The sequence below is a fragment of the Choloepus didactylus genome, chromosome 6 (genome assembly GCF_015220235.1).
Source record: "Choloepus didactylus isolate mChoDid1 chromosome 6, mChoDid1.pri, whole genome shotgun sequence".
NCBI classification, from domain to species: domain Eukaryota; kingdom Metazoa; phylum Chordata; class Mammalia; order Pilosa; family Megalonychidae; genus Choloepus; species Choloepus didactylus.
This window is the reverse complement of record NC_051312.1, coordinates 31,770,585-31,796,763: the sequence shown is the minus strand read 5'-3', so window position 1 is coordinate 31,796,763 and position 26,179 is coordinate 31,770,585. Positions and strand designations below refer to the sequence as shown.

The following is a 26,179-nucleotide window of genomic DNA, read 5'->3' as shown; positions in this document are numbered from 1 at the left end:
TTTCTGTTAGGGAAACATTACACTAGAAATTTTAAGAAGGTGGAGTAAAGATAATAAAAATTTGGATGGCATTCATCCACCACATAGTATTTAAGTGAATCAATCATAAGAACAGCCTAACTAGCACGTTTCAGTTTGTGGGATGTGGTTTTCTCCTCCCATCAACTCTTTGCAATGAGGAGAGGATAAGTTCATCATTTATCAGTTCATCATTTATCAGTCTGTCAGGACGGAAACCCTCTGATTTGACTTTATTTAAACCTCTCTTTTCTTTGCTTTCCCGTTCATCCCATACCCTGGTGATCTCACTTTCTATCCTGTCACCCCTTCTAAAGGATTGTCACCTTCATGGCAGGGATCCGGCTTCACAGGCCTCAAAGGATGTTGTGGAGGTTCTCCAGAAGATACCAGTGGTTAAATGAGAGCACCAACCAGAGAACTCCCAGCAACGAACTTGGGAAGATGGCAGGACTTCACCCTGGGAGAATGGTCCTTTCTACACCGAGAACACCTACATTATTCCAGTGGTTCTCAGCCTTTGTGTCCCCCAGACCAAGGAGGGCATCACCCTCCCACGGATGTATTCAGGGCTATCTGAGATGAGTGTACTGGTTATTTCTCCACTCTTTTTCCTCCCATTCGGAAAGAATATGCAAGTGCAAGTAAGAAAGAGAGGTTCATTTAGGGATAAATATGAATTCATTCTAACTTATTCTTTTAAAAGAGTAAATAATTCAGAAATGTTGGTATTGAGTGATCACTGGTAATACCGGATGTGAGGCACACCTGGCAACTGAAGGTGACAACCTGCCATGGTTGGGAATTACTGCACTAATCACTGATTTGCCTGAAATATTGCCATGGAGGTATAAAAAATGGCTGCCTAAGAACGTTCAACTAGGATGAACTTAAACGTTTAGAAATGGACAGAAGTGACAGAAGCACGTTGTGAGAATAACTAACAGTGCTGAATAGTGTGTGAAGGTGGTGGAAAGGGTAAGCTCAGTCACGTATGTCACCAGAAGGAAAGTTGGAGATTAAAAGATGGGAATGCATAAAACAGTGAATCTTGTGGTGGACAATGTCCGTGATTAACTGTACAAATATTAGAAAGCCCTCTCATGAAGTAGAACAAATGTATGACCCTATAACTAGAAGTTAATAATAGAGGGGCATATAGGAAAAAAATATATACCTATTGTAAACTATATACTACAGTTAGTAGTATTTTAACATTCTTTCATCAACAATAACAAATGAACTATACCAAAACTATGAATCAGTAATGGAGGGGGGGTGGTTAGGGGTATGGGAGGATTGGAGTTTCCTTTTTTTGTCTCTATTTCTTTTCTGGAGTAATGAAAATGTTCTAAAAATTGAAAACAAAATTTATTGTGTTGATGGATGCACAGATGTATGATGGTACCATGGGCAACTGATTGTATACTTTGGATCTTTGGATAGTTGTATAGAATGTGAACAATCTCAATAAAAACTAAAAAAAAAAAAAAAAAAAAAAAAATTGCTGCCTAACAAATGTCTGTTAAAATTAAATTCTCAATGGCAAACGTTTAGCTCTGTGTGGGCTTCCTCTGGCCCCCTGTGGGCTGTGTTCCAGGGTGGTCAGATGGTTTGTGGCCTGAGGGTACAAACTTGAAGGTTTGGCTGAGCAGAACTCAGGCAGAAGGCAAAACCGTGGGGATCACCATCCCTCCCAGAGCACACAATGCGTTTGAAAACTAAATAAAACTAATTGCTGGCAATATGCATATATAGTAGGTGAAATACCTGTATTCTCTTTTTATTCTTAGTCAGAATCAGGGTGGTCATTTTTGATGGGTCCAAGGAGGTACCTTTCTCTCTTCCATTTAACTGGGTCTAAAAGAAAATGAGCATATTCTCACTAGATTTTCTACTCTAACACATGATGATATTGAACAGATATTATTTCTGTGATTTTTTGTTCATGCATGTTGATGCATTATAATACTCTGATACGAAAAGAGAAGCAGGACACAAAAAAAGAAGGGAGGGGGAAACTAACATTTAGTGAGTGCCTACTATCTTCCAGGTGCTTTTTCACAGTTTCTCATCTAATCCTCACAACAATCTTATGATGTAGATAGTTATTACCCCTATTTTTCAGATGCAGAAATAGAATTCCAGGGTGGCTAAGGAACTCACAGAATATTAAATAGTAATGTTGGAATTTGAAGACAGACTTCCAAGTTGTGCTCCTGCCTCTATGACACTACACACCAGCAATCTTCAATACTGAACAGGGACAGCTGGCTCTGGTGGGGACGGTGTTCCTCCACGTAGCCCAGCGGGACCTCATTCTATCACCATTAATCACAGGGTGGCATTCAGCATGAGGAGGACCCCTCCCGCACCCCATCCACTAGGAATTAGCTACTACTGTACCAAAACAAATTTTTATACATAAAAGAATCAAGGATTTTATAGCCACAAGACTCTAAGGCACTAAAAAAATATCCAAAGGTGGTTGGGTGCTTCTCCTCTGTGTTCCCACTGCATCCTACTCTGTGATGTAATTTCCAGACTCTAAGGTCCCCAAGGCAGGGAATGTTTTGTTCAGTGTTTTCGTCCTAGCATCTGGTACAGGGCCTGGCATGTAGTAGGTATGCAATAAAATGTGTTGGATGGATGGATGGATGGTAAGCAGCCTGTTCTTGTGTTCTTCACATAAAATTACAAATCTTGAATAGCATTTGATGTCAGACTTCAGTGGTGCCAGCTCCCCAATGGCACTGCCAGGTAAGGGTGACATTGATGGCTAATGCATTCTTCACCCTGCTGGAGAGACGTGCTATGGGAGAAATCAGAGAAACGGTGTGACAAAGAGCTGAGCAAAAACTGCCACCTCATTCAATCTTGGGTTTTCATTTTTCATTGTTGAAGAACTGGGATTCTCTGAATTTTTGAAAAAGGTAGGCTGTTTTTGCAGAGTGGAAGCAATTCCTGCCCTGTCCTAGAAAGGGTGAGTGCAAAGAATATTTCTCAACAGATCCATTGCAATTGATCTATTCATAATTGGCCCAATTAATCCAACAGCAAAACTCCCACCTCTGAAAGCATTTTCATCTTTAGAAAGAAGAGGGTGTGGTGTGGGTGTGGCAGCTGGGAGAAAGACTGGGAAGGAGCTGTCTGGGTGTCCTTAGCCTGCACCAGATTGGATTGCTCTGCCACCCAACCACTTCGACTAGCTCAAGCCATCACTCTTCCAGTACCATTTTTTCCTCCTGGAAATCCAGACTTGGTCAAAACCCAGCCAAGAATGTAGAAGAGGATAAGCAGGCCAAGGCCAAAACTTGCTCAGAGATTTCAGAGGACCTAAGGACGGGCACTGAAGTCAAAATACAAACCCCTGCTCCCACCCATTCCCCATCCACTTTCTCGAGTTAAGCAAACCTTAACTCTCTTTCCAGTTCCCTCTATGAAGTATCCTGGTAACCGATAGTAGAAGTGGGCAGCAGGGCTTTCTTACTGAGGCATCTTCTGTTAACTTTAACTCCCGCATCAAATTATTTTTCTGATACTGCTCATTTCGCTGTTTCCGAGTCTGGAGTGGCTTCTTTTTCTTCTTCTTACACATCTTCTTCTTCTGATCCAACTATTCCAGAAAGTACAAAGAAACCAGTCATTTAGGATTCCACAGTCCATCACCTGCCCACATGTGGCACTCTTTTCACACAATGCTCAAGACACTACAGCTAATCCAGTACGTGGGGTTTCACAAATGTTGAATCGTAGTTGATGTGGAGAACGAACAAACAGTTCAGTAACCTCCTTGTCACAGGCTGCTCCCTATTTAACACCCCCAAACCTCACTATAGTAGATATGTTGCCAATGGGGAACTTTTTACCAATAACCAAATATGATTTAGAATATGAACCAAGATTACATATGGCAGTGATACCAAGTGCAGAGAATACCAATTATTAGACATGTAGTTAAAAGTGTCATGGCGTGGCTGGGACCATAAGGTGACTTTAACAGCAAATGAAGCTCAGGACTAATTTTTCATGTACCCACTGTGTGGTGAAGCTTATACTAATGTTGCTGCAAACCCAGTAGAAGAAATTGTAGGGCCCAGTCTACAATTCAGGCTCCTCCTGACACAGTCTTAATCTTACCCTGTGATGGAGAGATTTCGTAACGCAACTAGGAAATTGTGTGTATAATAACTATAACAACTATTTCGTTGTTACTAAAGCTCATCTGGAATCCACGCAAGAAAAATTTTGTGAAAAGATGGGGCAAAAAATTAATATACAGAAGTGTAAAAAAAATCTAAGGCTAAATGAATAAAGAAACATTTAAAAAAATATATGGGCCATTTTTAATAACCTCTATCTCTTAACATGGTTTCACCTTTAGTTAAAATTGTGGAATAAATATGGAGTCCCCATATTTGCTTTTTTTAGATTTTTTTAAAGCAAGTTATAAATGACAAAATGAGACTCCAGGGCAGGGTGACCAGTTAGGACACCATTACTATATTTTCTGATTGGAGAGGAAGTTACACTCTTGCTTGCTCTCTGCAGACCTTAGGCTAGTTGGAAAATCCCAAATTATCCAGGACTGTTGGGATATTTTTAGGGCTGCTACATTCCTGGGTGGATGGGTCTCCACAATCTCACCTCATCTGCTATGCTCAGTAGGTGAACAGGAAGACCGTCTGAGAGGGAGCTGTCAGACCCACTGGTGCTGTTTCCAAAAGGAAAGAAAAAACGGAAATAACCATTATTAATATGTTTAGGAAGTATAACATGTACCAGACTAGCCTCATAGGGTTAGGATATCTAGTCCGCTATTTGCCCACACTGTTTATGTTTCAATTACTGAGGGATTCTTGACAAGCACATTCTTTCATTCACTCACTTATTCATCCACTCTGAACTCCTACTCCACGCTAGGCAGTGAGTGAGGCACAGGGAACAAAGATGAACGAGGCAGAGCCCCTGGCATCAAGGAATTCACAATCCATGTGGCAAAATAATACTGGCTAGATGGGCAAAGTTGCCCTTGGCAGTAGCTGTGAGAAGCTGCAGGATTCTCAACGTGCAGCCCTAGAAGCGCCCGGGGAACTATGCTTTGTTTGAGAGCACTGCCTTTGTTTCATTCATTCCTGTCTGGCCAGTACCAGTTCAGACAGCCAGGAACACCAGGTACTCTGTAAATATTTGCTGAATGTATAAATAAGTGAATTTAATACCAAAGAATCTAAAGGTCAGAGACCAAGAGTATTATTTTCAGTCCCTTTTCAAAAGTTTTGGCTAAAGTCCTCCCCAACAAACTATCCCCTCCCCCTTTCATCAAGGGTGAGAATGAATGAGGATCTGGATAACTGATCCTTTCTTGCTTCCTCATGTCCTTTGCTTAACTCACATATCTGTTTTTCCCCTTCTTGGGGTTTGGTTGGCTAGAACTGAGAGTTGTGCTCTGTGACAGGGGTTCCATATATTAGAAGTGTCTTTAGGCCTAAAACTCAAATCTCTGGGAAAAGACAGCATTTAGGAGCATTCTTCTGTCTAGCCCTTTCATTCTGTTCATGTTCCCCGTCCCGCCCCTCAGTGTACAATAAGGAGCCCCATAGCAAGACAGTGGGAAGAAAGCTCTCTCTTCTCTGACCTAATTGCTAATTCCACTTTCTCACAAGGCTTTTCCAGTCTGAGGAGTAACCTTTGTGGCCTCTGGAAAATAGTCTCCAAAATCCCTTCTGGCGGTAACAAGAAACCTTAACAAATGAGATTAAAGCCCTAGATGCAGTATGATGCACACACGCCCCCCACCCCCCCGCCAAATGTACATATAAAAGTGTACACACAGACACTGAGCAAACTCAAAACTGTGCTTGTACACTCACAGCCTGCTTTTCTGTGCAATGGTGAGAATACATAGGTAGAGCCCCACAAGGCTTGGGCTAGTCTGCTTCCTGATGTACAGGCTGGCAAATTGGATTCAGTAATTCTTAACTAAATTTATTAGAGTGTCCTTGCTGCGCTAGCTTGAATGCCAAGTCTGACTGGTTTCTCAGTCAATTCCTCATAGACTCTACATGTGTGAGCTGATATGGGGGAGGGGTGCACTTGGGTTTTTGAGGCTAAAAGAAGAGAAGGGTTTGGTGCAGTAGTTTTGGAGAGTTAGGCAAAGGATCCTGGGAGAATGGAAGGGGTGATATGGTGAATGGGGCACCCTACCTGGCCTGATGGTCTGGTTTAAGGTCCCTAAGGAGATATTTGTGAGACTCAGCCAGCTGAACTGTTTTAGGGCCCAGATTTCAATGTGCCACATAGAGTAGGTGGGAGAGGAGTGTCCTTCCTGACTGTTCACCACAGATCCCAGTGCAGCTTTGGCACCCTCAGGGCTTGTGGCAGCTTCTGGCAGAAGACCCCCATGTCCAACCTGGAAGTCCCGACTGAAGACTCTGGCAGGTGGGGTGGGCTTCACGTACCTTAGCCAGTGAGCTAGCAGGAGAAGAAGGTGTTCTTGCATACATGTGAGGCACTGACCCACCTGGGGAATTCCTGAAAAAGCCGGGGAGACTATGAGGGTGGGGCTGAGATTGAACCCGGGCAGGTAGGGCTGAGAGCTATTGGGATTGGAGCATGATGTTAACACGAACTAATTTAAACTTCCAGGTTAATAACATTGGATTCTAAATGTACCCTGTCATCTAGAAGAAGTTTTTAGGCTAATTTGTCAGAGATCCTGAAACAGTTCAATTTAAATTGTCTTTTCTTGTTTATGATCTACTATCCATGGCTTTGAGGCAGGGAATTGTTTGTCATCCAGATACAGAAGAGAAATACTCAAGGATGACTTAATACTGTAAAGATATCTATTCTCCCCAAATTAATTTATAAATTAAATGCAATTTTAACAAAGTTACTGCAGGATATTTTTTAGGAAATAAAATAAAAGCCCATGAAAAGCTAAGTCAGTGTTGAGAAAGAAGAAGAAAGAGGAGGCTGACAACCCAGCAGAATCTGAGACAGCCTAGAAAGGCACAGCAACAGGGACACTGTGGCTCTGCTGCACGACTAGGCAAATAAGCCAGTGCCACTCACTGGGACAGCAGGAGACCAGGGTACAGGTGGGGACTCAAAATACAGCACAGATGGCACACAAACCAGTGAGCGAAGAATGAATTACTTTTTAGCAGACAATATTGGGAAAATTGGCTCCTTATATGGAGAAAAAAGTTTGTACCCTACCTTATACCATTTACATAGATGAACTCGAGAAAGATTAAAGGCCTAAATGTGAAAGGTAAAACTAATAAAGACAATGTAGGGGAATATCCTTCTGTCCTTAGAATGAGAAAGTTCTTCAACAAGATTAAAAAAGCACAGCCATAAGAGAAAAATGTGCAGTAGCATGCCATTACATATTATTTCCACCCTATATACACCATAAGCATAGATAGTAAAATGTGGTAAAATAATTAGGAAGTGATGATTTTGGGTATTTGTGTTTTTAATACAATTTATTTAAATGTAAGTGTATATAATTTAGTTTTAAATAGTGGCTACATCTAACTGCCTTAAAAAAACTGCTGGAAATTTAATAATCATTCTCACAAAGCAGTGTGAGCTTTCTTCCTGAGCTCCCTTGAATCCACTCCAATCAGGCTTTTGCTCTCACCACTCCAATGAAAATGCTCTTCTTACTGTTCACCTCATGTTACTAAATTCAATAGCCAATTCTCGGTCCTCATCTTTCTCGACTTATCATCAGCATTTGACATCACTATTCCCCCCCTCCTTTTCACAATACTCTCTTTCCTTGAGTTCCAGGGCATAATTCATGAATTCAACAAGTATTTACTGAGCGTTCCCTCTGCACCAGGTACTGTGCTAGTGCGTAAGATACAAAGCTGAACTAAAGATCTCTGCCCTTGTGGAACCTATATCTTGGTGGAAGGGGAGGGGAAACAACAATAAACAAGCACAGTAAATACATAATGATACAGAATGAAGGAAGGGCTGAGTGCTAGGGAAGAAGGGGAACATAGGGCAGGGTAAGGAGGACAGGGAACAACAGCAGGGTGCAGGAGTGGAGCAAACTGCCATCTGAGAGGAAGGAGGGTAGGCCACATAGAGCACAGACGTGAAGGAAGTGGAGGAGTTAGCCGCGTGGATATCTGGGTGAAGGGCATTTCAAGCAGGTGGAATCACCAGTGCAAAGGGGACAAGGCAGCAGAGGGACTGGCAAGTCTAGGGAAGAGTGATGGGGCCAGTGCGGCTGTAGCAAAGTGCAGGAGGATGGGCGTGGAGGTCAGAGAAGTGCCAGGTGGATAGGTCCTATAGCACTGCAGGCCACTCTGGAGTCTTTGGCTTTTTATCTGAGTGAATTGCAGAGCTATCAACATGTTCTGAACAGAGGAATGACATGATCTGATTTGCATTTTAAAAAGAATCACTCTCCTTGTTTTCTTTCTACCTCTGTTTCCTCCTTCTCAGATTGCTTGGCTGGCTCCTACCCATTCCCCTGTCCTCTTAATGGTGTGATGTTTAGGGCTCAGACTTGGATCTCCCCTTTACTCTATCTGTACTTACTCCCTTGGGATCTCCTCCAGTCTCAGAGTTTTAAATATCATCTATACAGTGATGACTCCACTGGACTTCTCCATTGAACTCCACACTTATATATCCAACTGGCTATTCAATATTTCCATTTAGATGTCTGATAGACTTCTCAAACCTACTCCTGATTCCACATACACACATCACTTCCCCTCCCCAATCTTATCCACCCTTTGAGCTTCCCCATCTCACTTAAATGCAGCTGCATTCAACCAATTGTGGAGTCATCCTCTTTCTCTCATGCCCTATATCCAATTCATAAGTAAATCCTAATAGTGTAAGTTTAAAACTTCATCTAGAATCTAACCAATTCACACCACCAGCACCACGACTTTGGTCTAGGCCACTATCACCTTTCACCTGTATTACTGCATTAGCCTCGTAATTAGTCTCCCTGCTTAGACCCATCTCCTTTACAACCTACTTTCCACACAGGAGTCATAGTGTGTTCCTGCTAAAACTAAAACCTAACTCAGATCATGGCACTTCTCTACTCAAAACTTTCCAAAGGCTTTCCATTTCCCTTGGAGTAAAAGCCAAAAGCTTTACAATGACCTACAAGATCTTACACAAACTGCCTGCCCTACTCCCACCTCTTTTTAATGTCTAGAACAGAGAGTGGCAAAGAATAGGCATTCAAGTGAAGTGTATATAAGTGCGCCACAAACTCAAGAGTATGATTTATTCAACTTTTTTGCACCTGAAGCCTCAAACCAAAAGACCAAACTCAAAACCAAAACAACCAAAAACACAGAGCAAACAAAACCATGACAAATTAATACATAAATAAAAGAACTTCTCTGGTTTTTCTTTGAAATGAGGTTTGTTACCTGGATTCAATGTCGGACAAAGAGATGTCACTCCAACTTCCTTCTAAATCCATATCTTGCCCAAGTTCATTGAACTTCTTATGGATTTCCCATTGTAAGAGCTCTTTAAGCTCTGCTAGACATTGTGTGAACTGTGGGGATAAATTCACTTATTTATTCATTAAATATTTACTAAGTATATCTGAAAGGCATTTTACTTATTGCTGGGGACAAGCTATAGCCCCTACAACTAAGGATATGTTAACAGATAAATCACATTGACAGTTTTTTTAGGGCAGAACATCAACGAGTGCTGCTTCACCTACTTTTCTCTGGATAAAGTCACTGATAAACTTCTTAAAAAATGGAATCGTCTGATTTATTTCATTATTATTTTTTGAGTAGCAAGGAAGGAAAAGTTAAGAGTACAGTTGGTCAGATTTCGGCCTATGGCAAAGATGATTTACAGCCCATGATGTGGTCAAATTCTCCTTTACATATTTGTTATTAAGCTACTGCATTCAGGGTGGTGCATATCAAGTCCTTCCAAGGCCAACATTTCTGAAGGGACATGAGAGATGAGTTCGATCATGCATACAGACTCCCTCTTAAGAAGCTGAGTGATAAAGGGAAATAGAAATAGCTTGCTGGAGAAACAAGGTCAAAGGAAACCTTTGTTTTTTAGGATAGGAGTAGCTTGAGAACATTTGCAACTGAGAGGAAGAAGTAAGAGAAAAAAACTGAGGACACAGAAAAGAGGAAGGTAATTAATGAGGCAAGTTCTCAGGGAGGCCAATGGAAAGGTTGTCAAGTGCACAAAGGGCAAGGCTGGTTTTGCACACATGATTTTCTGAAATCGGAGAAAGGAAGTAAGAATTGGGGCTGCTATGGGTAATTCTAGAAGTGAGGGAAGGTATGAAGGAAAGCTTGCACAATGGTCTACCTTCCTGGTGAATTATGAGGTCTTACTATAAAATATTAAGAAGAAAATACAGTTCAGCTGTAATTCCACTGGGCAGACTTTGGACCCATTTGCAACTGGCTACAGTGGCCAGCACCATATTTCTTAAAACCCCATTTTTACCTTGGTTTGGTCAGGATCACAGAAATCCAGAAGCGTGTCACAGACATGATATCCTAGGGATTTCAGATCCTCAGTGGTAAAGTGAGTATCTCTTTTACTGCCTGGAAAAAATCCATAAACATTTCTTAATAAATCCTAATGACCTAATGCAAATCCAATTTATGAATGTCTTTTAAAATACCATCTCTGATTCTAGAATATTATGCATCCGGATGGGGCCAACTCTTCTCGTTTTAGTTTGGTGAGGAGAATTTTTGACAAAGAAAAAGTTTACAATCATAATGGCTATAATTATTGAGGTGTTACTTTGTGGTAGGCACAATGCCAAGTGCTTTATATGCACTGTGCCTATAATGCAGAAACTATTATTATTACTATTATTACTATTACTGTTGCCAGTTAAAGGAAAACAAAGCTGAAAGAAGTAATTTACTCAGGGTTACACGACTTATAAACGGAGCTGAAATTAAAACCCAGATCTGCCTGCTTCCAGGTTCTGAGCAACCCCTATGCTATGCCCCATCAAGTATTATATTTCACATTCATATTTTGGGTACTAAAATTTAGCATATGTTACAGACAAGGAAATCCTCTAGGTCAGTGACCTTCCCAATATTCAAAGGGCTTTCTTCTCCCCATGTGCTTTGCTTTGACTTCCTCTGCCTATGACATTCAAAGGAGAGCTTACCCAGGGTGGATCCACCAAAAGTAGACTCCATGGTGTAGCTGTTTAGGATTCCCATCTGCCACATCACAACTCGTCCTGTTCCTTCTTTGCACTTTTGGACTTTAAAATTACAACTATGAAAAGAGAACTAAAGAGAAATCCAAATCCTTTGTTAATCATAAGCTGGCAAAAGTAAGACAGCTAAGATTCATTAATAGGATATAAGAAGAGTTCCCTTGGGGGTCTCTATATTAACATCGGTTCGGGAATGCTGGCCTACTTTGGCATTCAAGGCACTAATCAACCTTTCTAGACTCATTTCCCACCATTCCTTGTATCTTGTTGGGTTTATCCCAATGGGTTGCATTTTCTTCACCCCCATAATCTCTGCCTCAACCTTTGTCTCCCCGATGCTAATCTTCTTGGCGTGAAGTCCAATATCCTCCATTGTCTTTCCTGACCAACCCAGCCCTTTTTCTCATTTGGAGTTTGTAACATACATGTGGCACCTAGCCCAACCTATGCTATCCTACTGAAAATGTCTTACAGTTGGAAGGTATCTCACCACCTAGTGATTTTTTAAATCCTTGCCCTGCTTGCCTTTGAGGATTGTTTTCAGGATAAAATGAGATAATGGGAACCAGCTTTGTCAGGCATTACACAAATGTAATGTGGGATTAGGGGTAATGGTTACTAACAGAGGCCTGGCTCCATTCCAGCAATTCCCCCATGGAAACAACTAATCTATTAATGGTAAAGGTTCCCCCTTGCAGCCCATTAAGTAAAACGTGCCCTGAGGGCATTATTTCCTAGACTTGCCAGATGTTCTGAATGTTGCTTCACATCTACCCTGACCTGGGATTGTTTAGGGCCTCCTTGAAGTCAGCCTAGAGGCTTCCAAGTCCCAAGTTGCATCACCATAACTAACCATCTAATGATTTAAAAATAGTGCTCTGTGGCATACAGGGGTTCTACTGAGGTGCCTCAAGGCCTTCCTGCCTCAAGGATGAGTGGGCACAGTTCCAAGTCCTCTCCTCCTCTTCAATTATCTCTGCTAAGTGTTGTTCTGCTTTTAATTGTTTTATACCCTGGGTTCAGGATGTCATTTCATTTGAAAAAGAGATCCCTGGCAAAGACTGACAGGAAAATAGCAAAAAAACAAAGAAAGGAAGAAAGGAAGGAGGGAGGGAGGGAGGGAGGAAAACGGAAGGAAGGAAGGAAGGAAAGAAGGAAAGCTTGAAGAGGGTAACCCCTCTTTTTACAAATAAGGGTAGCAGATACAAAATCTGTCTCATATACCTTTATGTGAGAAAAATTACAGTATCATTTACATAGTTTTCTAATTCCAACCCAATTTCTTCCTTCTAATGACACTTGCATTTCATGGATCTATTATTTTTGATGCTGAAAACCAATTTCTAAACCAGTGCAGATATTCTTTATATGCCCAACTGTCACAGAGCTGTTACTCAGCCAATTATGAAAAACTTTTAAATTGTTACTATTAGTCTTTCAATATCTTAGTTATTTGTGATCTTATATTACATAAACTTGTCTGTGGAGGCTCACATAATATTAGCACTTTGTCCTTTAATCCCTTCTCACACTGCCAACTACAGGATTCAAGATGTTAGAAAATTCTACTTATTTACTAAGCTTGTGCCTAGGAGAAGCAGCCAGCACAATTTTTTTAACTATCTTCATTGAGATATAATTCACATACCATAAAATTCACTTCACCCATTTAAAGTGAAAAATTCAATGGTTTAAGTATATTCAGAGTTATGTAACCATTACCACGATCTAAGTTTAGAACACTCATCATCCCCAAGAAAACCCAGTACCTATTAGCAGTCGCTCCTCATTCTCCCCTCCCCCCACCAGTACTAGGCAATCACCAATCTACTTTCTGTCTCTATGGGTTTGCCTATTCTGGACATTTCATATAAATGGAAACATACAATATGTGATCATTTGTGATGAGTTTTTTTCACTTACCATAATACTTTCAAGGTTTATCCATTTCATATCATTCTCAGTACTTAATTCCTTTTTATTGTCAAATAATTCATTTTGTGGCTATACCTCATTACATTTATCCATTTATCAGTTGATGGATATAGAATTCTTAGACACATACGTTACTAAATACTTGAAGTCTAGGTTGCTGGGATTTACCCAAGATAACGAAAAGAGATACAATGTGGCAGATAAACTCTATATAGTGAATTCCTTTCTCCCTCAGCCAATGGAAAGAAAACTACCTATGTGCTTACCTTATCCGGAGCATTTTTGCTTAGCATTAAAGGAAAGACTCGCTCATGAAGCCAGTACTTGCGATCGTTGTTATTACAGCCATACAGGAAGATATTATTCTTCCGGCTATGACCATGGAAATCACAATACAAGAGAACCTCCCTTTCTTCAAGAAGTCTATGGAGAGAGCAAAAGAAAGGACTCAGTGGATATGCAAATACATGTGAATAATCAAGGATCTTTTAGAGTGTCTTCTTTAAGTATGACTGTTGATATCTTTCTAAGAAAATTTCAACTCCCAAAGGCCTTCAGTGTTTATTTGCATTGGACTAAACACCCTTTCTAGATAATATTTTACCTTTCTACTCCCTGGCTTCAGTGCTCCACACAATCTGAACTGCCACAGGGCAGCACCTTCCCAACTCTGAGGCCCTTGGTTATATGCCTATCACTGCTGAAATGCCTTCCTCTCTGGCGTCTCTGGCCTTCTTAGGGACCCTGCCCCCACGCTCAGTCAGTGCTGTAAACATGTCACCAGCACCCCTTGCCCTGGCCAGACAGAGGGACTTAAAATGGAAAAGTCCTGATGTGGAAAGGGGTCCTGTGTAAGTAATGAGAAAGTGGAGGAAACCTATCGAAAGGAAGCCCACCCTGGTGCAGGCCTATGGAGAGAGACAGTGAGACTTTAATTGCAGGGATGAAAAAGACAGAACCAAAGAAAGCATTTGCTTTCCCAGACTAGGGCTCTTCTTTTCTTCTGATCACCTGCTATAGTCTAAAATTATCTGCTTTACTAGAGCTAGCCCAAGGGGCTTTCTATTACTTGAAATCTATTAAAGAGCTTGCCTAGGATACCATTCCCACCCACCAAGCATATTCACTTTCTCCATGATGACGATGATAGGATGAAGAGGATGCCAACAATGGCCGCTGTTGTTACACATTTACAGTGTGCTGAGTACTATGTGAAATTGATTTCCTGGCTTATCTCATTTAATCCTCACAGTAACCATACAAGGCACATATAATACCCCCATTCTAAAGATGAAGAAGCTGAAGCTCAGAGAGGTTAAATTACTTGGCCAAGGCCACAGAGCCAACCAATAGAAAAACCAGCTGTGAAACCCAGGCCTGTCTGACTCCCAAACACATGCTCTTGGCCACTTTGCCTAATAGTTCAACACTGCTCCTATTCCTTCACACACATATGGTTAGAAGGTGTGCATTCACCTGTTCTCAAAGGCTATGTTTTCATTTAAGGTGGGTGCCCTGTTACACCATAGCCCTCAACTGCTTTTACAGAGAGCTTGAAAAACACTAATTGAATTATTTTTCTTTCTTCATAAGAAGCAATATATGATGGTGATAAGGAACTCAGACCTGGAACCAGGCAGCCTGTGTTCAAATATCCATTCTGTCATTTTCTAGTTGTAAGACACTGGGCAAATTAACTTTTGTATACTTTAATTTCCTCACCACATATAAAATAGGGGTATTGACTGTGTTTACTGCAAGAGTTAATGTGACTATTAATGTATCATATTGTAAAGCATTGAGAATAGTGCCTATCACTTCACACATAAGCATGGCTAATTGTTAACTACTATTATTATTACACAAGTGCCATCCTGTGAACTCCTCTGATCTCTGACCTTTTCCATTCAATCATTCACTTATCAGTGAAATGACTGTCATTGAAATGTCACATGCTCAGTTTCAACCCAAACATAAGATACAGCTTAAAAGTCTGAAAATGAACAAACCTAAAGCTGCAAAGAGAATGGTAAAGACTCCAAAGCCATACTCAATTTCTATAGTGTTGATAGAGACTTCATACTCCATCAAATGGGAGTAATCTGACATTAGGTCTTAACAGCATTCACAGAAAGAAGACTCTCACCTCTTGATCATGTTCCTGGTGTACCAGATGCAAGGGAAAGATTCCTTCAAAATGGTCTTATAATGTCTGTTCAAGTCCCTTCCGGCCAACGAACACCGATAATTCCCTACAATCACTCCATCTGGATTTAACATGGGAACCACCTTGAAGACAAAGATATCTCTGAGGAGTTGGGCATCTGGGGAGTTGCTAAGGATGAACTCCAAAAAGCCTTTCATAATCCAAGAGCTATTACTTTCCCCGGGGTGGACTCTTGCACTCAAGACCACGGCTTTCTTTGCACCTGCCTCTTGAGGGCTTCGGGATGGGTTGGTGATGGTGAGCAGGTAGACAGTATTTCCTGCTAGGCTCCTGCATAAAGTTCGGAGCTTGCAGAACTGAGACTGGATGGGGTTGTTTGCCACTGACAGGAGGTAGCATTGCAAATCAGTGTATGTATAGGGGTAGAAGTGTGCAAAGAAACAAGTGTCCTGATCATATGGAAACTGAATGGTCCATGTGAGACAGTAGAAGGGCTGCTGCCTGTCATCCATGTTGTTTTTATAGTACTTGATTTCATTTCCTTCTCTCCTCCAGCCAATGTTGTGGGTGTTGGCATCCAGTTGGGAGTACATGAGTGGTTTCATCCCTATGGTGTAAAGGCTTTTGGGTTTCAGCAAGTTGACAATGGTGAAGCGATAGGTGGCATCTTTTCTGGTGTTCTGAACTCGAAAATAAAACCACTGAGTGTGTTTGTTCGTGTACAGGTCAGTTCGTAAGGTGAGTTCATACTCATAGGTGTCTCTGTAATAGAGAAAATTGAAGAATATCTCTGTAACCTGATACTCTCCTTAAAAAAAAAACTGGGAAAACGTTTTCCCCTGGTAAAAATAGATCTTATTACAACAGAAAAACTTGAGATGTCAAATATTTGTTTTCAAATTTACCTAGTTCTCCAACTCACATATTAGGCTAGCAGGAACTTGGGAAAGGAAAGTTTATTGGGGGTGGGACAGTAAGAGTCCCAAAACTCATGCTATGGCACAGCCTGTCTGGGAGTTCTGTGGGCTGCTTTGTATCTCTCTACCAAGTGCTCAGTAGTGGTTTCTAAACACTTTAATACATTTCTCTGAAACACACTGAGCAGTAGGTGCATCCTGGAGACCACCACTGTGGAGGAGATCCTCCCGCTTCCTGTGTTATTTTTATCTCTGATTACCATAATAGTTTGAAGATGAGGGGGCATCTCTGGAATGCATTAAGCTTGTTTAAAAGAAGTGTGACTAACTTGAAGAAGAGGAAATACAAATGGCCAATAACCACATGAAAAGATATTTACCTACATGCATAATTAAAGAAATGCAAGTTAAAATAAGAAGTCATTTTCCTCTCTGACTGGCATTCAAACACTGGGAAACAGGCTCTCTCATACACTGTTGATGGGAACAGAAATCATGGTGGAGGGCAATTTGGCGATAACTTTAATAGTACTTAAAGTGCTCAAATCCTCTGACCCAACAATTTCATTTCTAGGAATTTATCCCACAAAACCACAAATACTTAATAAATTATAAGGATATGATTTCTATTAATTCATTAAAGCAAAAAATTGCAAACATCTCAAATTCCTATCAGGTGGGGACTGGTTATATAAGGTATAGAATATCCATACAACAGAAAAATATGTACTCTTATGCATGAGGCATACCTGTGATACTGACACAGAAAAACACCTGGTTATTAAGTGGAAAAAGCAATTATCAAAACAGTACGTGTAACATTATCCTATTTTTATTTAAAAAAAAATACATAATTTGTATATATGTACATACACACATGCAGAGAAAAATTAAGGCATATATGCCAAACTGTTAACAGTTACTGTATCTAGGAAGTATGATCATGGGACTTGAACCTTTCATGTTATATATTTTTATAAATACAAATTTTAAATGAGTACTAATTTCTTTTATAAGCAGAAAAAACAATTTAGATAATTTTTTAATCTGGGAAAAGAAGTCACAATTATTTTGTTCTTCTCCATCTTCATAAGCATTTGGTATCACCTTTCATTTTTTTGCAAACACTTCTGACTCTTAATATCATTCCTGAAGATAACTGTCAGGCACTTCTCCAATCAGGATCCATTTGGGAAATTCCACTTTGTTACTCACACTTTGACAGCCTTTTGCAGATTCCCGCTCTCAAACCTTGATTCAAACAGCAGAGTATTATCTTCTGGTCCCTCCAACGTGACAGCAAGTTCCTTGATAATTCCTCGTTTGCCTCCCACTCTGGAACTAGTGAAACAGGAACCTTCTGTGGGCACTGAAGATTAAAGAGACATATTTAGGCTAGGTTCCAATCAGAGCCTATTCATCAAACAAGTATTTATTGAGCTCCTCTACATGTTGGGCACTATTCTAGTTTAGCAAAAATGAATATTCAAGTTTTCAGTTGTCCTTGCTGGAACTTTTAATTTCTAACAACATATTTCTTGAAGTCCTTTAGTGGGTTAGAACATTTACCTTTTTAAAACAAACATTTTAATAAAATACATATAACATTTGCCATTTAAACTATTTTTAAGTGTGCACTTCAGTTACATTCACCATCACCACTATCTAATTCCAACACTTTTTCATCACTCCAAACAGAAACTCTATACCCAGAAAGCAATAACTCCCTATTCCTCTTTCCTCCCGTCCCTAGTAACTTCAAATTAACTTTCTTTCTCTAGGAATTTGCCTATTCTAGTTACTTCATATAAGTAGAATCATACAATATTCGTCCTTTGTGTCTGGTTTATTTCACTTAGCATAATGTTTTCAAGGTTCTTCAATGTTGTAGTACATATCAGTACTTCTTTGCTTTTTATGGCTGAGTAATAATCCATTGTGTGTATATGTCACATTTTGTTCATGCATTTATCTACTGATGATCACTTGGATTGCTTCCATCCTTTGGCTACTGTGAATAATGCTGCTATGAATGCTGGTGTACAAATATCTCAGTCCCTGTTTTCAATTCTTTTGGGTATATACCTAGGAGAGGAATTGCTGGGCCATATGGTAATTTTACAGGTTTGTTTTTTTTTTTTTTTTTTGATGACTTGCCAAACTATTTTCCAGGGGAGCTATTTTACATTCCTACCAACAATATATAAAGTTTCAAGCTTTCTCTACATCCTCATCAATACTTATTATTTTCTGTTTTTTTGGTAACAGCAATCCAAATTTCATTGTGGATTTGATTTGCATTTCCTTAATAACTGCTGGTGCTGAGCATCTTTTCATGTGCCTTATTGAGCATTTGTATATCTTTGGAGGAAGGTCTATTCAAGTCTTCTGTCCAATATTTAATTGGATTGCCTTTCATTGCTGAGTTGCAGGAGTTATTTATATATTCTGGATATTAAACTCTTATCAGATATATAGTTTCCAAAGATTTCCTCCCATTCTGTAGGTTATCTTTCACATTCTTGAGAATGTCCTTTGGTGCCCAAAAGTTTTGCATTTTCATGAAGTACAAATGATTTATGTTTTCTTTTGTTGCTCATGTTTTTGGTGTCATAGCTAAGAATCCATAGCTAAATCCAAGGTCATGAAGATTTACTGCTATGTTTTAGAGCATCTCCTTTGCTGCATCATTATCCTTGACTTTTTAGATACTGCCTGCACCCATTTAAACCCTAATTTAAAAGAATATTGCGAAAAATGATATTTTAAAAGTACACTGATACAAGGAGCTAAGATGGTGGCATAGAGAGGAGTGGAAGACTGTTAGTACCCCTTGGACCAATTCATAAATGACCAGAAAACTAGTAAATAACCTGGAATAACTGTGGGGAGACAAATGTGACTGTCCATTCATCATCCACCAACCTGAATTGGGAGGAATGCCCGAGATCGCAGCATAAAATCTGTAAGTAAAAACTGCAGAGCCGCGCTGGGAGCCGAGAGCCAAGAGCCCCTCCCTCACGGAAGCCTCGTGGTGCTAGAGAGCAGCGCTCTCTCAGCCCAGCTTCAACTAGGGTTTTAATGTTAACTGCTCAATACAGACAGCAAATCCTTGACAAGCAGACAGAGGATTTTGGTGACAACTGACCTTGGGAGAGTCGGGGGACGTATCTGTCTTAGGACGGGGAGCCCAGAGGATCGGGTGCTATCTCTGGCTGACGGGGGAACCTAGGAGCTTTTCTGTCCCTTTCTCTCTCTGTGGAGAAAACCTCAGCCGTTTTCAGCCTGCAGTGCTTTGCAGTAAAGACAGCCTCAGCCATTTTAAAATCAAAACACTTTGATCAGCAGTCAGAGAAACAAAGAACTTATTGATATGCAGTGTCCTCTCTGGAGGGGGCACAGCTTCCCAAGAGGAAAGGTAGGGGCCCAGCTCTACTGCCTGCCTTTCTGGAACCAGACCCCAAAGCCTGGGGGAGGGGAGCCACAGGCCACACCCTCTTACACCAGCCGGTGATAAGCTGACAGGTATACCTGCCAGGCAGAAAAGCACAGACGTATCAATCCTCTAAGAAAAACCATTAGGGAAACCAGATACTGAATATTTCCTCCTTCTGTGACCTGAGCTTGTTCTCGTCTGGGAAAACCTGATTGGGGTGGCCTAGGAGGTCAGATGCCTAGACAACAGAAAACTACAACCTACACTAAGAAAAATGAAGCTATGGCCCAGTCAAAGGAACAAACGTACACTTCAACTGAGATACAGGAATTTAAACAACTAATGCTAAATCAATTCAAATACTTTAGAGAAGATTTCGCAAAAGAGATATAGGCTGTAAATAAAACACTGGGCATACATAAGGCAGAAATTGAAAGTTCAAAAAAAAACAACTAGTAGAAACTATGGAAATGAAAGGCACAACACAAGAGACGAAAGACACAATGGAAACGTACAACAGCAGATCTCAAGAGGCAGAAGAAAACACTCAAGAACTGGAGAACAAAACACCTGAAAGCCTACAACGCAAAGGAGCAGATGGAGAAAAGAATGAAAAAATATGAGCAATGTCTCCAGGAACTTAAGGATGAAACAAAGTACAATAATGTACATATCATTGGTGTTCCAGAAGGAGAAGAGATGGGAAAAGGGGTAGAGGCAATAATAGAGGAAATAATCAATGAAAATTTCCCATCTCTTACGGAAGACATAAAATTACACATCCAAGAAGCGCAGCGTACTCCAAACAGAATAGATCTGAATAGGCCTACGCCAAGACATTTAATAATCAGATTATCAAATGTCAAAGACAAAGAGAGAATCCTGAAAGCAGCAAGAGAAAAGCAATCCATCACATACAAAGGAAGCTTAATAAGACTATGTGCGGATCTCTCAGCAGATACCATGGAGGCAAGAAGGAAGTGGTGTGATATATTTAAGATACTGAAAGAGGAAAACCGCCAACCAAGAATCCTATATCCAGCAAAGCTGTCCTTCAAATATGAGGGAGAGCTCAAAATATTTTCCGACAAACAGACAACGAGAGACTTTGTGAACAAGACACCCGCCCTACGGGAAATACTAAATACTCACTACGGAGTGATAGAAGAAGACAGGAGTGCGTGGTTTGGAACACAATTTTGGAGATGGTAGCACAGCAATGTAAGTACACTGAACAAAGATAACTATGAATACGGTTGAGAGAGGAAGGTTGGGAGCATGTGAGACACCAGAAGAAAGGAGGAAAGATAAACACTGGGACTGTGTAACTCGGTGAAATCTAGAGTGTACAATTGTGATAAAATGTACAAATATGTTCTTTTATGAGGGAGAACAAGCAAATGTCAACCTTGCAAGGTGTTGAAAATGGGGAGGCATTGGGGGAGGGATGCAATCAACGTAAACTTAGAGACTGTAACTAACAGAATCATTGTATTATGCTTCCTTTAATGTAACAAAGGCGATATACCAAGGTAAATGCAGATAAGGTCGGGGGATAGGGGAGGCATGTTAGACATTTGACACTGGTGGTGTTGTCTGACTCTTTACTCTACTTTGATTTAAGCTTACTTTTCCTTTTGCTACTTCCTAGCTGTCTTTTTTCCTCTTTCTTTTGCCTCTCTACCTTCTTTGACTCTCCCTCCTGCCTTGTGGAAGAAATGTAGATGCCCTTATATAGACAGTGGTGAAGGTGGTGAACACATAAATATGTGACCATACAGAGAACCACCGATTGTTTACTTAGGATGGAATGTATGATGTGTGAACAAAACCATCTTTAAAAAAAAAAAAAAAAAAAAGGGTTGATGACAAAACCTCAAGGGCAATATACCGAGTGAAATAAGCCAGACACATAAGGACAAATATTGCAGGGTCTCAATGATAAGAACTAACTATAATATGTAAATTTATAGTCATGAAATATAAGGTACCAAAATATAGGACAAGGCTTAAGAATGGGGAGTGGTTGCTTAGTATGAGCAGAATGTTCAACTAGGATGAACTTAAATGTTTGGAAATGAACAGAGGTGTTGGAAGCAAGATGTGCCAAACTGTGCATGAATGAGGTGGAAAGGGGAAGCTCAGAGTCATATATGTCACCAGAAGGAAAGCTGGAGGTCAAAAGATGGGAACATATAACACTGAATCTTATGGTAGGCAATGTCCATGATTAACTGTACAAATATTAGAATCTTCCACGAACCAGAATAAATGTATGACAATACAACTAGAAGTCAGCAACAGAGGGGCATATAGGGAAGAAATATATACCTATTGCAAACTATATACTACAGTTAGTAGTATTTCAACATTCTTTCATAAACAGTAACAAATGTACTATACCAATACTAGGAGTCAACAATTGAGGGGGGTTGGTTAGGGATATGGGAGGATTCGAATTTCCTTTTCTTTTTTTCTTCTTTTTCTTTTTTCATCTCTCACTTTATTTCTTGTCTGGAGTAATGAAAAGGTTCTAAAAATTGAACAAAAATTAAGTGCAGTGATGGATGCACAGCTGTATGAGGGTACCAGGGGCAACTGACTGTATGCTTTGGGTCTTTGGATAATTGTATGGTATCTGAACAATCCCAATAAAAATTAAAAAGAAAAAAAAAAGTACACTGATAAAATATTTTAGTATATCCTTCTAGATTTAAATATAATGAAAATAGAAGTTTGAGAGTAACTGGCATGGGTGAATTTTTTTAAAAGGGGAACAGAAATATAATATTTATTAGAGAATGGTTTTGATTGTAATTTTATCTTGAAAATGAAACTCAATCTAAAAATTTTAAATCATATTTAGCAAAATCACGTATAAGCACATTCTAATGCTTGGTATAATGAATCAAATGTTGATTGGGGGGGTGTTTGAAATTTTTTCAGACAAAATTCAGTGAGACTGCTATATGACATCTTTGATTTACCTATTTTTAGGGTTTCATAGCTTTCCCAAGGACTTTACTTTGACCCAAAATATTCATATCATCTGTCCAAAAGAACCTGTTTTGTCACATTTTGTTGATTTTTTCTTTGTTAACTGATGGAAAATGTTTAGATCTTCATTTAACAATGGCATTGAAAGTGAGTCAAACAATTCTTCAAAATTCATCAACTTCATAAAATCCTGTTTCTCTTGTAAAGATCACAATTTTACTTTGTCATTAACCTTTATTATATTTGCATTATATTGTCAGATATTAACAATATCCATCAATCAGCAACTGACCGATATCAACAAAGGTGGAACAGGATTTATGCTAGCATTAAACAAATAGTACTGTTTGTTTGGGGCCTGCTTTTATAAGTAGTCTGTTCATTAGTGAATGTGCTCAGATAATGATGACTTTTGCTTCTGTATGGAAACTTGTTCCAGTGGGGATCTTCCCAGTAAACATTTGTATATTAATTGAGAGCAAAGGAGAAAGCAAGCATATAAAGAACTGAGTGAAAGCAGAAAACAAGTGGCCAATGAAGCAGAAGCAGAGGCAGAAGCACAAGTATACATAATCTGATGAAAAGCTGGGGCCCCATACCATTCAGTTTCTTCATGGAACTGCAATCAATAGCAGACCAGCAACCAGAACTCACTAATACAGGAATTTCAATATTTTCTCATAACATTAAAGAAGATCTGATTCAAAACCCACAGCTACATTTCTCATAAAGTCCTCTTCCTTTTTCCCCACTTTTCTTGTAGCATGTACTTGCGTTGGAGCCCCTAAACTGACTGCTTTAGTTTCCTAGGCTGCTCAAATCAAATACCGCGAAATGGGCTGGGTTAAACAATGGGAATTTTGTTTGCTCACAGTTTTAAGGCTGAGAAATGTCCAAATTCGGGCACTATGAAGGCAATGCTTTCTTCCTGAAGACTGGTTGCCAGCAATCCTGTCACATGGCAAGACAAATGGTAGCATCTGCTGGTCTCTCCCTTCTCTTCCAGTTTTGTTGATTTCAGCTTCTTGCTTCCATGGCTTTCGCTTTCTCTGCCTGAATTTCATTCCACTTATAAGGACTCCAGGAATAGGATTAAGACCCATCCTGATTGGAGTGGATCACATCTTAACTGAAGAAACTTCATCAAAAGGTTCTACTTCAGAGGGTTCACACCCATAGGAATGGATTAACTTTAAGAACATGGTTTTCTGGGGTACACACAACTTCAAACTACCACACTGACAAAACTCCTGAATTCTCCCTGAAGTCTCATCTTTCCAGTTTATTGTTTCCTCATTTCTCCAATAGGGTGGGGCACAATTTTCCTTGATGAATCCAAGGGAAGAGACGATTGAGGCAGCTGCCATAATTGTGCCTAACAGGACAATTCACAAAAGCTGCCGTATCAGGAGAATGAATTCTATCATCTTGCAGTCCTAGAGTTTCCTCCTTTACAGTATTATCTCTAAATAGAACAGATGTAGCAATGTGGATTCTTGGTCATCTGGTTTATTGAAAGTGACTACAACTAGGTCAGTAAGAGGTAAAATAGGCTTATAACACTCAAGAATTTCTTGAGGTTGTAGTCCCTTTTTATTTACAACCCAAGCCATCTACTCATGCTCCTGTATTTTGTCCAGTGTCTCCCAAACCCCTCCTCAGAGATTCCATAAGGTGAGGCTAGGTAGATTATGAATTGTGTCACCTATTTACTTCATTTGCATGTGGCTTTCCCCACCATAATGTTATTCACATGAGGAGAGCTCACAATCAAGGCAGCCGGGAAGGGAGTATGGGCAATTACATTACAGTTCGGCTCTCGGCTATAATTGGCTCATCATATTCTTATAGTTGTAGGGAATGTAAACACTGCAGTCCCTCCCTCCCTCCCATTCCTGGTTGTTTCTCCAAGAGTCACCCCTGACTCTGCTGATTTAACACATTCTATTTCTACTAACTGAACTTGGTACATATCCCTCCTCCAATATAATAATTTTCTTTCTGATCATTGTTAACTAAGCAGAGATTGATTTTTAAATGGTGGTAATTTTTTTTGTTTTGTTTTCTGTTTCTTGAATACAGCATTTCCCAACTGTAGAGAACTCTGTAAAAGTTCTAACTAGCCCTGGTAACTGAGTGTGTATGCAAAGAGCATCAGATTGTTTGGGGGCATGACAAAAGATGCCCTTCTTGGCAGCTTTCTACCTCCCCATGTCTCTCCCTTTTACCAACTGTGCATTCTGCAATAACTGATTCAACATTTAGTTCCTTTACTTGAAGTTATTATTTCAGTCTTTGGCTCACTGCTCTTTAGCATTACCTCCTCTTCTTTCTATCTTAAATATTACTATTACCACATGCCTCACATCCTCACCAACACTTGTCTTTTCAGATTATAGTCATTCTAGTGGGTGTGAAGTGGTATCTCACTGTAGTTTTAATTTGCATTTCCCTAATGACTAATTATGTAGAGCATCTTTACATGTGCTTATCAGCCATTTGTATTTCTTATTTGGTAAAATGTCTATTCAAATCTTGTGTTCATTTTTTAGTTGGGTTGTTCAGCTTCTTCTTACTGTTGAGTTGTAGGATTTGCAAATATTTTCTCCCAGTCCGTGGTTTGTCTTTTCATTTTGTAAATGGTGTCTTACACAAAGCAAAACAAAACAAAAAAACAAAAAACAAAAAACCACACACACAAAATTAAATAAATGGTGTCTTTTGAAGAGCAAAAATTATTATTTAGATGAAGTCAAATTTATCAATTTTTTCTTTTATGGATCAAATTTTTGGTATTGTATATATAAACTCTTTGCCTAATTCAAAATGAAGTTTTCTCCTAAAAGATTTACAGTATTAGCTCTTACATTTAGGCCAATAATCTGTTTTGAATTAATTTTTATGTATGTTGTAAGGTAATGGTCTAAACTCATGTTTGTTTGTTTTTTTGTATGATATCCAATTGTCTCGGCAAATTTATGGAAAAGAATATCTTTTCCTCATTAAAGTGGCTTGACACCTTTGCTGAGAGTCAATTGACCATAAATGTAAGGGTTTATTTCTGGACTTCTGTGCCGGTTTGTATATTTATGCCCCACCCCCCAAAAAAAGCCATATTCTTTAATGCATTCTTGTGGGGGCAGATGTACTAGGGTGGATTGGGTTGGAACCTACTGGTTAAGTGTCTATGGAGATGTGACCCACCCAATTGTAGGTGATAACTCTGATCAGATAATTTCCATGGAGGCATGGCCCCACCTATTTAGTGTGGACCTTGTTTGGTTTACTGGAGCACTATATAAACTCAGACAGAAGGAGCTCAGAGTGAGCTGGAGCTGAGACAGACATTTTGAAGATGGCTGTTGGAAGCTGATGCAGACATTTTGGAGAACACCATTTTGAAACGCAACCTGTAAGCAAGCAGACGTCAGCCACTTGCCTTCCCAGCTAACAGGGGTTTTCTGGATGCCAATGGCCTT

General features: G+C 39.8%; 1 protein-coding gene across 7 annotated transcripts in view; it reads right to left on the bottom strand.

Annotated features, from left to right (window-relative positions):
* AGBL2 (ATP/GTP binding protein like 2) overlaps positions 1–26,179 on the bottom strand; it is a 39,259-nt gene that overhangs the window by 1,117 nt on the left and 11,963 nt on the right. For 3 of the 7 annotated variants that reach the window (XM_037839937.1, XM_037839936.1, XM_037839939.1), the window contains 9 exons: positions 17,483–17,636; positions 15,330–16,112; positions 13,450–13,606; positions 11,195–11,321; positions 10,507–10,607; positions 9,444–9,574; positions 4,666–4,732; positions 3,509–3,634; positions 1,789–1,878 (listed from right to left, as the gene is read on the bottom strand). In XM_037839937.1, coding sequence (XP_037695865.1) covers positions 1,789–1,878; positions 3,509–3,634; positions 4,666–4,732; positions 9,444–9,574; positions 10,507–10,607; positions 11,195–11,321; positions 13,450–13,606; positions 15,330–16,112; positions 17,483–17,636 — 1,736 coding nt within the window. Of the gene's footprint in view, positions 1–1,788; positions 2,831–2,884; positions 2,993–3,432; positions 3,635–4,665; positions 4,733–9,443; positions 9,575–10,506; positions 10,608–11,194; positions 11,322–13,449; positions 13,607–15,329; positions 16,113–17,482; positions 17,637–26,179 lie in introns of all 7 variants that reach the window. The other 4 variants (XM_037839941.1, XR_005217435.1, XR_005217436.1 and 1 more) reach the window with 4 other exon arrangements.